At 45.3% G+C, this 16398-nt stretch overlaps 1 protein-coding gene across 3 annotated transcripts in view; it reads left to right on the top strand.

Moving 5' to 3' along the window:
- The window catches only part of neurl1b (neuralized E3 ubiquitin protein ligase 1B), a 44477-nt gene extending 32990 nt beyond the window's left edge, over positions 1-11487 (top strand). For all 3 annotated transcript variants that reach the window (XM_086105735.1, XM_086105733.1, XM_086105734.1), the window contains 4 exons: positions 660-993; positions 7297-8031; positions 10127-10252; positions 10652-11487. In XM_086105735.1, coding sequence (XP_085961861.1) covers positions 660-993; positions 7297-8031; positions 10127-10252; positions 10652-10899 — 1443 coding nt within the window. In that variant the 3' untranslated portion in view covers positions 10900-11487. The remainder of the gene's footprint in view (positions 1-659; positions 994-7296; positions 8032-10126; positions 10253-10651) is intronic.
- Positions 11488-16398: the final 4911 nt, after the last annotated feature.

Raw genomic sequence — 16398 nt, 5'->3', positions numbered from 1 at the left:
ATGCCAGGTTTGTCTGTTTTTCTGTTAGTTCCAGAATTTTCCGCCATTGGGCGCAATTAACAGACAAAATACTTATGTGTTTCCGGGTGGCAGCCATGTTGGCATGGGCGACTTTCCCATCAAAAGCAATGTGCAGACAACGGACAGAGATGGGTAAGCCAGGTACAGAAAGTAAAACCTTGAGCAGTAGCTGCACCTGTGGCTAAAGAAAAATTGTGGCAGGATTTTTACTTTCTGGACCTGGATGACACCTCTGTATGGTCATATGTGTAGGCCATGTGAGTACAAGAGTAACTTCAAATGTAATGGACAGCATTGATGTATCAACCTATTCATAACTATGGCATTTTTTGTTATTTTTTTACAAGGGCCATTAGTGTACGCGTATCTCCACCATGCTATTTTTGGTCCAGTCAAAAGTTGTTTTTTGTGAAAAGCTTATCAATGGCATCGAATTGTAACAGAGGTGAAAAAAAAGGAAGCGCTAAAATCATAACTCATAAAGGTGACCAGATGCGCGCCATTATCCTCTCTCAAGCACCAACATATATGGGTACATATTAAAACTTTGCCGTGCTTTTAATATTTTCAGTGAGCATGCACACTTGTGTATCACTTATGTTCACTCACCCCTTACTCAGTCAATGTATCTGATTCAGGTGCGGCTTCGTCTCACGGACGTGCACACCGGCTGGAGCGGAGCACTACGATTTGGCTTCACCAGTCTGGACCCTAGCGACTTGATTATATCTGACATCCCCAAGTACGCTTGTCCAGATTTGGTGACGCGGCCCGGCTACTGGGCCAAGGCCCTTCCCGAGAGACTTGCCCTGAAGGACAGCGTACTGGCGTACTGGGCCGATCGCCACGGGAGGGTCTTTTACAGTATCAACAATGGCGAGCCAATCCTCTTCCACTGCGGCCTCAGCATCGGCTGCCCACTCTGGGCCATCATCGATATCTACGGCATCACTCAGGAGGTCACGCTGCTTGGTAAATGTCACGTTTGCCTGCTTCAACAAACTTCTTCGTCCAGAGCCAGTATACTTAGCAGCATTCATAACACTATGAAAATGATGCACGATACGAGTGCTGTCTCATCAATCCTACCTTATGAAGACCTTAAGATAATTAAATTGCATTCCTCCAACGACTTCAATTTGTCAACATGGACACCTCAATGTAATGCACTTGAACACTGATGATGTTCATGAGTATTTATAATTCTTGTGATTGTTTATTAGCATTCATTATACAGTAAATAATGAAGATGTATAAATAAATATATGAACGTTATAAAAAGCTTTTTACTAATATTTCTAGAAGCTCAAAGTATTTTTATTATTCTTTCATCCATAGTAATTTTATCGCACAAAAAATAGTACAATTTATTACAGTATTATTAATAGACATTGGCGGAGATTAGATTCTGACCGTATGGTAACTCTAAAATGACCTTTTCTTAAATAGGGGGAAGTAAAAGCAATCCCCCCCCCCCCCCCACCATTAAACACAATCTATTTTATCCATACATCCGTTTTCAATACCACTTACACGGCTCAGGGTTGCGGGGTGCTTGAGCCAATCCCAGCTGATTTAGGGCGGGCAGAATGCGGACAACATCCTGAACAGATCCCCAGCCTGTCACAGGGCAGATATAGAGATGAACAAGCATTTACATTCACATTCACACCTTCACTGAGTGGGAACTGAACCCACGTTGCCTGCAAACAAGTCAGGCGAGTGTAGCGCTACAATATCACTGACTGCGATTAATTTAATTTTCAAACAAAATATACAGAAAAGCGGCCCGGTAGTCGAGTGGTTAGCACGTCGACTTCACAGTGCAGAGGTTCAATTCCAGCTCTGGACTCCCTGTAGGGAGTTTGCATGTTCTCCCGGGCCTGCGTGGGTTTTCTCCGGGTCCTCCAGTTTCCTCCCACATTCCAAAAACGTGCAGGCTGATTGAACACTCTAAATTGTCCGTAGGTGTGAGTGTGAGCGCGAATGGTGTTTCGTTTCTGTGTGCCCTGCGATTGGCTGGCAACCGGCTCAGTCAGGGTGTCCTCCGCCTACTGCCCGAAGACAGCTGGGATAGGCTCCAGCACCCCCCCGCGACCCTTGTGAGGATAAAGTGGTTCGGAAAGTGAATGAATGAATATACAAAAGAAACGTGTACCATGTTAGTTTCTATAAATCAATACATTTCACTTTCGTCTTGCTCCCTTACTGCTCCTCCTGGGTGCCTAGAAGCACCCTAAAAAAAAAAAAATTAAAAAAATGCGGATGCAGTAAAACATGAGATGGGGAAACCAAGGCGAGTCATACTGTATGTCTTTACGCTCCACAACAAAACTAATTGTTTACAAACAGGCAGCACGCTTCTCTCCTTCAACCTTTTCAAGCGTATCATCCTTTGAATCCGGAAACACATCTAATTATCTTGTTGGGGAATGTGCAAGGGAAATTCATTTTTTTACGGCTACTCTGTAATCACTTCATGAGGAATGATGGCAAAGGAACGTGAGCATATTTTTGTTTTCCAGATACTTCAAACAAATACTTAGACAACATAAAAGGTCAACATGACAGCCTTTGTAGGTTGAAAATGGCTTTGATGCCAGCTAAACCTCAGGACCATATTTACATAGTGTCAATATCTAAAGAGCTAATTTAAGAAGCTTCCAGAGAGGACAGAGAGCAGCTGCGCTGCCCAGTTCCAATGTCAACTTTAGGTAGGAGCATCATTGAGTGAGCAACAACATATAGGAGATATCAAGCCTCCATTTTGTTGAACCTCTCTCACTCTTAATGGCTCCTTCAGCAGACTTTTGCCATTTCTTTACTGCGCTTTCTTTGGGCCCCTTTGTGTTTCCTTTTATTCCCACCACCGCCTGCCTTGCAGTTCCCTCCCTTACTGTGTTTATATTCAGTCTGACAGGAGCTATGGCCATGTTTGGTCAAGGCGGCAGATCCCAGGAGCTTTGGTGAGGAGCCAGTGCGCTCATCTGCTATACGCCATCACTAGAAATAGTCATAAAGGAATGGACCATAAGTCAAATCAGACACGACTAGTGCCAGATTAGTTTACAGCACTTGTGTAATGAAACCTTTTCAATGCCGCAGTGTAGTGAGTTGATCATAGGAAAGGAAAGTCATGAAAACGGTAACAAATGCCCATGAGTCATGTTCTGTTATTTGTATTGAACTAGAAAAAAGGCCCTGCTCATTATGCAACCTGCATTATGTCAGACTGTGCAAAGTCAACATTCTAAATGTACACGAACAAAATTTCGGAGAAAATAAGACGTCTAAACCGACATAAATCTTCAGAGTTCAAAATGCTGCCATGCAAAACCTCAGCTCAATAAGCATCAATCAATAAAAGTGAGCTTTTTCTTTGGCTTTTTGTGACAAATATTCAAAAAGGAAAGCCATGTCGCTAATTTGCTTGTTGCTGGCTGCCACCCGACCCTCAATTACCAATTTTGATGTTAGCATGCACACTTTTGATTGGAAATGGCAACTGAACACATTGGATCTTTGGAACTTCAGGAAAAATGTATTCAGAGAGAAAGAACGTGAGATGAAACTAAGAATATGCCCCGGCGGCAGACTGACGTAAAAAGTTAGTTTACAATGTTCAAATGAAGATCATAATAATGATTTGCCCCCTCCGTGAGCCGTCACCTTACCGTGGTGGAGGGGTTTGTGTGTCCCAATGATCCTAGGAGCAAAGTTGTCTGGGGCTTTATGCCCCTGGCAGGGTCACCCATGGCAAACAGGTCCTAGGTGAGGGACCAGACAAAGCACGGCTCACAAGCCCCTTATGAGAAATAAAATCAATGGTACTCAGTATCCCTTGCCCGGACGCCCCCCTCTGGAGCCAGGCCTGGAGGTGGGGCTCGTTGGCGAGCGCCTGGTGACCGGGCCTACACCCATGGGGCCCAGCCGGGCTCAGCCCGAAGAGGCAACGTGGGTCCCACTTCTCATGGTCTCACGACCCGTGGGAGGGGTGAAAGGGGTCGGGTGCAATGCGAGCTGGGCGGCAGCCAAAGGCAGGGACCCTGGCGGTCCGATCCTCGGCTGCAGAAGCTAGCTCTTGGGACATGGAATGTCACCTCTCTGGCAGGGAAGGAGCCCGAGCTGGTGTGTGAGGCAGAGAAGTTCCGACTGGATATAGTCTGACTTGCCTCCACACACAGCCTGGGTTCTGGTACCAGTTCTCTCGAGAGGGGTTGGACTCTCTTCCACTCTGGAGTTGCTCACGGTGAGAGGCGCAGAGCAGGTGTGGGCATGCTCATTGCCCCCCGGCTCAGTGCCTGTACATTGGGGTTCACACCGGTAGACGAGAGGGTTGCCTCCCTCCGCCTTCGGGTGGGGGGACGGGTCCTGACTGTTGTTTGTGCATATGCACCAAACAGCAGCTCAGCATACCCACCCTTTGGAGGGTGTGCTGGAGAGTACTCCTGCTGGGGACTCCCTTGTTCTACTGGGGGACTTCAATGCTCACGTGGGCAATGACAGTGAGACCTGGAGGGTCGTGATTGGGAGGAACGGCCCCCCCCGATCAGAACTCGAGTGGTGTTTTGTTATTGGACTTCTGTGCTCGTCACGGACTGTCCATAACGAACACCTTGTTCAAACATAGGGGTGTCCATATATGCACTTGGCACCAGGACACCCTAGGCCGTAGTTCGATGATCGACTTTGTGGTTATATCATCGGATTTGCGGCCGCATGTTTTGGACACTCGGGTGAAGAGAGGGGCAGAGCTGTCAACTGATCACCACCTGGTGGTGAGTAGGCTCCGATGGTGGGGTAAGATGCCGGTCCGTCCTGGCAGACCCAAACGTATTGTGAGGGTTTGTTGGGAGCGTCTGGCAGAATCCCCTGTCAGAAGGAGTTTCAACTCCCACCTCCAACAGAGCTTTTCCCATGTTCCGGGGGAGACGGGGGACATTGAGTCCGAGTGGACCATGTTCCGTGCCTCTATTGTTGAGGTGGCCAATCTGAGTTGTGGCCGTAAGGTGGTTGGTGCCTGTCGTGGCGGCAACCCCCGTTCTCGCTGGTGGACACCAGCAGTAAGGGATGCCGTCAAGCTGAAGAAGGAGTCCTATCGAGCCTTTATGGCCTGTGGGACCCCAGAGGCAGCTGACGGGTATCGACTGGCCAAGCGGAACGCAGCTTCGGTGGTCGCCGAGGCAAAAACCCGAGTGTGGGAAGAGTTCGGTGAGGCCATGGGTTTCTGCTGACTTTGACTCGGGACGTTGTGAACCGGTGGGCAGAGTACTTCGAAGACCTCCTCAACTCCACCAACACGTCTTCCTTGGAGGAAGCAGAGTCTGAGGACCCTGAGGTGGGCTCTCCTATCTCTGTGGTTGAAGTCACCGATGTGGTTAAAAAGCTCCTCGGTGGCAAGGCCCCATGGGTGGATGAGATCCGCCCGGAGTTCCTCGAGGCTCTGGATGTTGTGGGGCTGTCCTGGTTGACACGCCTCTGCAACATCGCGTGGTCAACGGGGAGAGTGTCTCTGGATTGGCAGACCGGGGTGGTAGTCCCTCTTTTTAAAAAGGGGGACCAGAGGGTGTGTTCCAACTACAGAGGGATCACACTCCTCAGCCTCCCTGGTAAGGTCTATTCAGGGGTGCTGGAGAGGAGGGTCCGTCAGGAAGTCGAGCCTCAGATTGAGGAGGAGCAGTGTGGTTTTCGTCCCGGCCGTGGAACAGTGGACCAGCTCTACACCCTTAGCAGGGTCCTCGAGGGTATGTGGGAATTCGTCCAACCAGTCCACATGTGTTTTGTGGACTTGGAGAAGGCGTTTGACCGTGTCCCTCGGGGAGTTCTGTGGGGGGTGCTTCGTGGGTATGGGGTACCGAACCAACTGATACAGGCTGTTCGGTCACTATACCACCGATGTCAGAGTTTGGTTCGCATTGCCGGCAGTAAGTCGGAATCGTTTCCAGTGAGGATAGGACTCCACCAAGGCTGCCCTTTGTCGCCGATTCTGTTCATAACCTTTATGGACAGAATTTGTAGGCGCAGCCGAAGCGTTGAGGGGGTCCGTTTTGGTGGCCTAAGTATTGCATCCCTGCTTTTTGCAGATGATGTGGTGCTGTTGGCTCCTTCAAACGGGGCTCTCCAACTCTCACTGGAGCGTTTCGCAGCCGAGTGTGAAGCGGTTGGGATGAAAATCAGCACCTTCAAATCTGAAACCATGGTCCTCAGTCGGAAAAGGGTGGAGTGCCCCCTCTGGGTCGGCGGGGGGAGATCTTGCCCCAAGTGGAGGAGTTTAAGTATCTTGGGGTCTTGTTCCCGAGTGAGGGCAGGAGGGAGCGAGAGATCGACAGGCGGATCGGTGCAGCGTCTGCTGTGATGCGGACGTTGTATCGGTCTGTCGTGGTAAAGAAGGAGCTGAGCCAAAGGGCGAAGCTCTCAATTTACCGGTCGATCTACGTTCCAACCCTCATCTATGGTCACGAGCTATGGGTCGTGACCGAAAGAACGAGATCCCGGATACAAGCGGCCGAAATGAGTTTTCTCCGCAGGGTGTCCGGGCTCTCCCTTAGAGATAAGGTGAGAAGCTCGGTCATCCGGGAGGGGCTCAGAGTCGAGCCGCTTCTCCTCCACATCGAGAGGAGCCAGATGAGGTGGCTTGGGCATCTGATTCGGATGCCTCCTGCACGCCTCCCTGGTAAGGTGTTCCGGGCATGTCCCACTGGGAGGAGACCCTGAGGAAGACCCAGGACACGCTGGAGAGACTATGTCACTATGGATGGATGGCTGGATGGATGGATTTGTACAGACAGGGTGTAATAAAGTTACAGTGGTGTTGTTTTTAGCTGTGTATTGAATTATAGAGATTGAGTGACATTCTTATCAACAAAAGTAGTGCATTCAGTGCCCTCCACATTCTAATGGACTATATTTGAGTGAGAGTCGAACAGGTTTATCATAGATTTAAATGTTGTCAATGCAATTTAGTTGCTGATTTTAAAATGAGTCCGTTGGGAACAGCGGGCCAAAGCAGTGGAATTTGCAGATGGGTCTACGAGGAAATTGCCACATTGTGTCAGATTACCAAAGCGTGGTATCGTATCGTCACTTAAAGTTGTTGTTTTAACTTCTTCTCACACTTGCAGTCCGATGAGCAATGTCAAAAAGAAAGTAGACTGAACAAAAACCAAAAGGGGCCTCGGTGACACACGCAGATCACATTTTTAGTCTAAGAGCAAGTGAGTTACAACACAAAATGTCCTGATATGATAAAGTCACGCATTTCTTCTCCCAATACAGAAAGCACGTTTGCCGAGAGCGTTGGATCAAGCTGCCTGAGCGCGGCCCGCCTGAGTGCTTATCTGCCCCAGAGCAGCCACGACTCGGCCAATTACAGCAACAATCAACTGGAGAACAACCAGGCTGCCGCTGCCAAGATGGCCAACATCCAGCTCAATACTTACACTCAGCTAATCCCTTGCTACTCTTCTAACACATCCTCCGCCACCCCAGCCTCATCTGCCTCCACCGGATTCTCCAGGGTGATCCGCAACCTTCCTTCCCCGCTGGACGGCGACTTGCACTTTCACCCCATTCGTGGCTCCGACATCATACTGTCCGCAGACCGCTCGGCCGCCTGTATTCACTTTCTGGACAGCAGTCGGACTCTTGTGTTCAGTGATCGACCGCTACACACGGGAGAGACTTTATATGTCGAGGTTGGCCATTTGGGTCTGCCTTACTTCGGGGCACTCTTGTTTGGTTTGACGTCCTGTGACCCAGCGAGTCTGCACGCCGGGGAACTGCCGGCCGACCCCGAGGTTCTGCTGGACCGTAAGGAGTACTGGGTGGTGCATCGCGGCTTTCCCATGCTGTGCTCCGGGGACGTACTCAGCTTCAGCCTGCTGCCCAGCGGAGAGGTGCACCACGGGGTGAACGGAGTGGGACGTGGCAGGCTGCTTTGCGTGGACTCTTCTCAGGTGCTGTGGGCCTTCTTCGCCCTGCATGGGGCTGTCAACAGACTTAGGATACTTGGTAAGTTTTGCGTATATAAAGCAAGCAAAATTAGAAGCAGAAAACGGGATTAATTTGGGCCCTAACACCGAGAAGAGTGATTCCAGACTATTTTGCCATGTCATACCTCATGGCACAATTGGTCTGAAATCAATTTTTCACAACGAAAGTATGTTGTGCCCCTAGCTGCAGTATGCCATTGACGTGCACTGTGACGGGCAGAGAAATTGAACACTCCACTGTTCAATGGCAGAGGATACACTTAACTAGTGTATCCACCTGTTGCCATTCACTTTACAGAATAGCTCTCGTCAGTTAACAGGCCCAGATTTCACACCGAACAAGTCAATAAAAAAGAAGGTGAAATATATGCCCTGGCTAAAAGAAAACGGAGAATGACCTAAAATGACAGGACTGATCTATTTTTAATCCTGTGGCGTGGGAAACAGTTCCATTTTGACTTAAACAGCAGATAAAGAAAATAAATGTCCCAAGTAAAATAAAGTCACAGAGTGCTATACACTATATGTGTTTGTTTGTCTCTCCATTTCATAGGTACAAGGTTATTTTGTGGTACATCAAATCATTCATGGGACTGCATCATTTTGGAGTTGGGGAAAACAATATCAGCTTGATTTAGTAAACAGTAAAACAGGAATATTCACAGAGGGTGGTTTAAGTCAAAAGATTAAACCATTTCGGAGGGTCAGTTCCAATGTTTCCAATGGACTTGTTTGCCCAACTACAATGTAGTGAGCAGAGGTTTCGACATTCAGCAGCGGGCACAATGACCTGAACAAGGCTGAGTGAGACATTAAACCTGAATGCAAAAGACTCTTCTCTGCTGACAGCTAGTTAGCCCCTCCAGCAAAATCAACACGTGTCATTAAAGCACATTCAAAATGAAAAACAAACAAATCGATTACATTCAGTCATGGGTATTGCCATTGTGATACTGGGGTAGGGGCAAGCTCTAATTGTGAATCAAACTGCGAAAATTAGATCTTGATCTGCCTATCTACTCGGATTTGCACAGAGGCCGAGCGGTTCGGACAGCTGCCTCGCAGTATTGTGTTTCTGTGTTTGAATCTCAGCCTGACATGAGCTCGTGTAGAACCCAAATGCAGCACATTGGACCACGGGAAGAGTTAAGATTTGATCACTAACAAGTAGCAACGCAGTTCACTTCAACGTCTTTTAAATCCAGACAAAGATTTAAAGATTGGGAAGGGGGTTGGGGTCAGGTCATGCCATGCTGCATGATCCACACATAGCAGGATGGGGAAAACGCACACTAGGTCGTTGTTGTAGCAAAACTCATGGTCAGGGGCAGAAGAGATTACAGTACCAGGAGAATGACAAGGCAAGAAAGTCAGTGGGGAGAGACGATCGGCAATGGAAGATCAATCCATGGAAAGGCTTGGATTGGTGCGGAGTGAACAATCCGGTAATGAGTCGGTGATCAAGAGAGCTTTCTGCGACTGACGGGCAAAGGCAAAAACACTGGGAGAGCGCACCCTTGGTGTCAAACTGTGACTTGACTTTCCTCTGTGGACCTTATCAGTGTCCCACATTCTAAAAACATGCATGTTAGGTTGGTTGAATACTCTAAATTGTCCATGAAGTGCGCTTGTAAGTGTGAATGGTGGTTTGTTTATATGTTGTCCTGCAATCGGGTAGTGACCAGAGTTTTACCCAAAGTCAGAAAATGTATTCTATAAGCAAAAAGTCTGGACACGGGTTGCGCAAGCCTTAAAATGAAATACTGGGTCCAAACTTATTATGTTGTTCAAAACAATGCAGAGTCCTTATGTGACGTTAACTTCACATTCAGTCATTTATGGCTGAGCAATCTCAGTTTTTAAGTGCTCATTTTTCCGTGCGAGTCCCACAAACCTCCCTAAAATTCCCATCATCTGCGGACCATATTTTGAGATCCAAAATCATTAGCGTCAAATAAAAAGAAAAAACCCTCCCAGTCTAACTTTAAGACATAATAAACAATATGAGCAATTTTACCAGTTCAAAAGCTGCGCTTGCATCAGGGGAAAAACATGCACTTCCTATTCTGTATCTCCGCATACCTCTTCATTACTGTCTTTATCTTTGCGACCAGGAACGATACAGCCGAGTCCTCCCTCCACATCTCCCGGTACCTCCCAGAGCAGCAGTCCAGATGACAGCGATTCAGATCTGGCCTTCAGTGTCAACAGATCCTCCTCTGCGTCTGAATCCTCTCTGGGTGAGAACAACACACCTATGGTACATTATCTATTGCTGGGTAGGAAAGTGTATCAGCTAAACCGGTGTGCACACATGGCGATGTTTAACTTTTAATCTCGTATGCAATTTTAAAATGTGAGACTCCACTTACTGTATGACCAGGAAAAAAATGGCATGTTCGTGTTTAGTGCTGCTACACTGTGTGGGGTACTTCAGATGACCAACACTTACATCACACACACAACAATGTCCCCACTGGCAATCATTAATTTCGTCCTCCAAACCAGATGCCTGTCGTAGTACCAAGACTGACCTGTGAGAGGCAGCACAGTGCCATAGAGCATCCCCGACTTTTGGAAAGTACAAAGAAGAATTGGGAGCAGTATACATACTAAACATTTTCTCTTCTTCTACATAGTGACTGCTCCCAGCTCCCCTCTCAGCCCTCCCGTCTCTCCCGGTTTGGCTGGCTCCGATTGGCCCTCTTGTGAAAAGAACGGGGAATGCACCATTTGCTTCGATCAAGAAGTGGACACGGTCATCTACACGTGCGGCCACATGTGCCTGTGCAACGACTGCGGACTGAAGCTCAAGAGGCAGATCAACGCCTGCTGCCCGATATGCAGGAGGCCCATCAAAGATGTGATCAAAACATATCGGCCATGATAACTGTTGGCATGGAAGCGCTCGTCTCCCCTTTTCTCAGGCATGGTTGGATGCCAACTACAGATTAGCCATAAGAGGACATCATTGTGCCTATGGGATTTTGTATGTTAATCATCTCTGGAGGCGACCAACAAAGCTACGCTGTCTAATCATCATCTTAACAAATAGACTGCATACTGCGCTTATATTTTTGGTAACGAGTGATGCGATGCATTATGTGCCAATGTTCTTTCCCCATCATCAGTGTGCTTTCTCTTATGTTGCTAAATGTATTCCCAAAATAATAAATGTCTTTGTTGCAAATATTTTTATGCTTCAGCTGGAAAACACGGATAAGACTTTTAGTGCCTTAGATTATCATTTTGTCACATTTTGTGTTCAAGTGATGAACTGACAATCCGGGCCATATGATTTAATGTGCACTACAATAAGGTTTGTGATGGACAAAGACAGATTTTCAGATATTCAAGGCACCCCGGAATGTGAAAGCGGTATGTGAATGGTAAATGAAGTCGTGTATAGAGAGGTTGTTGGAAATGTAGAGTCTGGTTTTGCACATTGAGAGAAAAATAAATCTGAGTTAATACATTTCAAACTGTTCTTTTTTCCAACACAAGACAGCACTATAAAAAATTGATTTAAAAATTTTTTTTGATGTTTTTATTCCAATCAGCATATTGATCAGGCACTAAATTGAGTGCATTCATTATACATTTTAAAATTACATGTAACACAAATGGTGGCTTGGTGATGAGTGGTTAGCGCATCCGCCTCACAGTTCTGTGGTCGTGGGTTCGAATTCAGGCTGTGGCCCTTCTGTGTGCATGTTCTCCCTGTGCTTGTGGGGGTTTCTTCCCACATTTCAAAAACATGCATTGTAGGTTCATAATAGACTTAATGTTTTGCCCAACATAACACACTATTCTGAGATAAAACTTTAACTCCCCCTTGTGGTTGTTAATGGCACCAGCGGTTTCCAGCTGCGGACCTTTTCAAACTGATCATGAGCTACCCAGGGCCCATTCTCGGGCCAGAGATTGAGGGGTGCTGAACTAACAGTCAGGCAAGACAAATGTCACTCTTTCGGACATCTTAATGCAACTTCATTCCGACATTTATGGAAAAGAAACAACACATTTTTGGGAACATCTTAGACTGAAACTTCCAACCTGACGAAGGTTTTTTAAATGTTGAGTCAAAACAAAAGAGGATTAAATTGGGATTCAAAACCAACATTATTGCTAGTGTCGGGCGGAATCGTTGTATGCCTCCAAATCATCAATTTTCAGGAGACCCCAAAATATCACCTTTGTTCAACCATTAACATTGCATCATCAAAGAAAGCCATTTTCAACATTTTAGATTGGTAGATAATTTGTAAAAATAACACCCACACACGTGTGGACTGACTAATAGTAAAGGTGCAATTTACTAAATTTTCACATTAAGAGGTTTTGGCAGCCATATTATAATTTGACTCAATTCGAGGCAGGGGAACTCATTTCGATGTTTTTTTTTTTTTTTTAAATAAATCAGCGAGACTAACCTTACCTTAAATTAACCTTACAACTAAAATGCAAAATACAGATTTTTGAATTCTTTGTTGACTTTAAGATGAGATGCAATGCACAACGTGCAAAACACCTTACTTTATGTGAATACTTTTAACACCAATAGAGAAAATCTTCTCTTTGCACCTCCTTCTCTCTCTCTGTTCTAATAGGAGTTAAGGGCCATGCGCCTTTATATGAACACTTACAAAGGACACACATAACTTGAAAGCTTCTCTCAATTCATTTCAAACAGAGGGCAGCGGTGCTGTCTCTATCTGGCCACAAGAGGCCATTTAGATTTGCCATTGATCTGAACATGCATGATTTTTGGCCAGCTAAGAGTCTGGAGAGAATTGTCACACTGAAAGACCAGCGCAAAATCCAAACCCTGAACCTCAGAATTTTGAGGCAGATATCTTGACCACTGTTCATAGGAGATAACCAAATAAACCATTATATTTGAGCGGATTGCAAATATTTAAAAAGAAATGAATTAAGAACAAAAAAAATAAAAAATAAAAACAGTTCTTTTGACCTAGACTGTGTAAGTCGCATATCAATGAAAATGAACACAATTCTCTGTCTGGTAAGTAGGCTGAGTAGACGTGAACACTGACAACAAACTCTATTGATGTGTTCATCACATTCATAACGCACCACCAGTCAAACCCTTTTCTTGTGTGATGAAATAATTGGTTTTATACTGTATGTTATTCTTTTTCTTTTCAAATTTGCTGAGATTTTCGAGACATGCAATATAAATAAGTTAAGTGGTGTGTGTGTGTGTGTGTGTGTGTGTGTGTGTGTGTGTGTTGCTGAATCAGAGGTGTTTTTCTTTTTTGTGTGCAAAAAGCACTGTGCGGCGATGCGTGCTGTGTAGGGAAAACAGCAGCTCGCAGAGAGTGATTAATAATTGTCAGGGATGACTCTTACTGTGAATTAAAGATGAAGCAAGAGTTGGATGAAGAGCTCGAATGGAAGAATACACTTTTGCGTGACTCCATTTCCGAGCATTTCAGCTGCAAGCAGGTAAAATGGTGTGTTTTGTTTTGCTCTTATGCTCGTGTTTAATACTGCTGGAATCATAGTTTTTCTTCTGCTCTACCTGTGCATTCATGTTCTTAATCTTACACCTTTAGAACACGTAGCAACTGTCACTGCACGTGGATGTCAGAAACAAAGCTAAAAAAATGATTTTTACAATCACCCGCTCTGCACTCTTGATTCAACACCTTCGGCCATCCATTACGACATTCTCTGCTGGTCAGGCAGCATCTCGGCCCGGGACAGAAAGAGACTGGACCGACTGGTCAGGAGGGCCAGTTCTGTCCTGGGCTGCTCCCTGGACACTCTGGAGGAGGTGGGCAACAGGAGGATGCTCGCTAAACTAAAAGTTATGATGGACAGTCCCTCCTACCCCCTCCAGCCTGCCCTGACAGCACTAGGTAGCTCCTTCAGCCAGAGACTGTTACACCCGCGCTGCAAGAAGGAGAGATACCACCGCTCTTTCCTACCGACTGCTGTCAGGCTGCTAAATAAACATATGTGAAAACCTGCAGCCATTGTAAATAGCACAGCCACCTTACGCTGTGTTTTCTATGCTATTGCTAATTTATTATATTTATTCTACAAATATGTTGCGAATGCTTTATTTTATATTGCACTTATATTGAACTGTGTACAGTTCTTTTCTGAAACATTTATCTTGTGCAATGAAACACTTTATTTAATTTAGCTGCTGTAGACTGCAAATTTCCCCAGTGTGGGACAAATAAAGGTTACTGTATATATATATATATACACAGTATATATACAGTATATACACACACATACACACACACACACACACACACACACACACACACACACGAGCGGCCCGGTGTTCACTGGTTAGTCGATCTCACAGTGCAGAAGTACCAGGTTCAATTCCAGCTCTGGCCTCCCTGTGTGGAGTTTGCATGTTCTCCCTGGGCCTGCGCCGGTTTTCTGCGGGTACTCCGGTTTCCTCCCACATTCCAAAAACATGCATGGCAGGCTGATTGAACACTCAAAATTGTCCCTGTAATGATTTTTCACTGTTCAAAATAGTTCTTTGTACTCGTAATATGAGTGTGTTGGGCATGATTTATATATATATAGATATACTGTATATATATATAGGGGTATATATAGGGGTAGGACTAGATAAGTTTTTTACTTCTTCCTACTCCCTTGAACATAATAACTGTGTTGTATGAAGATTGATTTCTTTCTTTTTTTATCTACCTTATTTTCTGTCAAATTATTACTGTATATATGTTTTATGTTCAATAAACAAACCAAACCAAACCAAACCAATATATATATATCCATTTTATTTCATGAAACCATGAATGTGGATGGTATGAAAAGCAATGACTGCTCAGCCATGTTATTTTCTTGCTTTGGTGCGGACATAATGATTTTGGCAGACAGTGACTGTTGGAAATGCATGTCCTTTACTTGAAAAAAGATTTTTTGGGGAGTTCACGCTCAGATTAGTTGACCATGTTATGTTAAAATATGATGTTTACATGAAAAATAATATTGTCACAGAGTGTCAAGTGAGTCATAAAAATGACATGTCAACTTTTCTCTTGGGTGTGGGAGTGGCCAGTGAGATGGCCAGGGAGTGAGGAGAGGTGGCTCTGGCCACCCCTGTTCACCACGTCGCTCCACCCCTGTTAATCATGTAGCTCCGCCCCTATTAAGAACCATCGAATACAGTAGTCCATTCTTTTCGAACATTGGTTATTATTGTGAAAGATGTGTAACTATTTGTTTCAGGAAAAAGTAATATTTCCTTCACATCTTTCCACCTTTGTCATCTTGTGTCATTTCCAGTTAAAAAGTTCAACATAAAAATCAGTTGAACTCAAAATATGGCCAGGGTATCAGTTGAAAGAGTATCTAAATGGCCTTCTGTGTTAGTTTGTGTCTCTTCAAAGTAAATGTCAAGTAGGCTACATCATATGTACTGTACTTCAATTTGACAACTACAAAGTGAATATTTTTCCACCATTGGTAACGTTAGAATAAATGATACAACTCTATGAATCCCTTTAGTTTGTGCTAATGGTCTAAGTTGAGGGGTTCGTAGGTTTTAGATGGATTGCTCTACGTTTAGAATGGGCAAAAAGGAGAGGACGACTTCGTTTGAACACAGCTCTTTCTTTTTTTTCAATTTTTCCAACGGCTGCCTCCTAACTCTCGAACGAACACTCCCCCTTCCAGTAATGACCCACCTTCCTGCTTTTCTTCCCCAATCACATGTAAGCAACATAAGAATATTTCAGGAAGTATTAAACAGAGTATAATTAAGGTAACTAACATAAAAGAATATAATGCTTAAATATAAAATGATAATAATTAACAATTTAACAAAAGCTTACATTCTTCCCCCTCCCACCAGAGAAATGTCCTCATTTCTACTTTGATCACTTAATGTAGAATCCAGGTTACAACAAATTAACATTGCACAGGGGGGTGTGGGTAAAAAAAGGCATTAGAAACATACAATCACATCAGAACAAAGTCTTTGAAACGCGAAGGAAGTTTAACTTGGCGGTGGCCTGGGCGTGAAGAGGAACCGGTGTTTGAACCCAGTGCTGCAGGCAGAACGGTAGGTCTCTGGTCCACAGATGAGGGAACAGGTAAGTCTGTATCAGTCGGCTGAGGCCTTTCCAATGGGGCCAGACAATGTGATAAAGGGCCAGGCAGGCATCTCCTCAGGGTCACTGAAGATCTGGAGGGCTGGAAAGGTAGAGCACCTGATAACGCTGATAGGGCCAGGGGTGGATGAGGTGTGTGACCCACAGGTGCTGATGAAGTATCCAAAGGCACGGTCTTTACATCAGGGTGATAAGGACGCAATCGGTTGTAGTGGACTGTTTGGACTTTATCAGGTGGATCCAACAGATACTTGATC

This window comes from Hippocampus guttulatus, chromosome 2 (genome assembly GCF_054856545.1).
Source record: "Hippocampus guttulatus isolate MCC_2025c chromosome 2, RoL_Hgut_1.0, whole genome shotgun sequence".
Classification (NCBI taxonomy): Eukaryota; Metazoa; Chordata; class Actinopteri; order Syngnathiformes; family Syngnathidae; genus Hippocampus; species Hippocampus guttulatus.
This window is presented reverse-complemented; position numbering and strand designations above follow the sequence as displayed.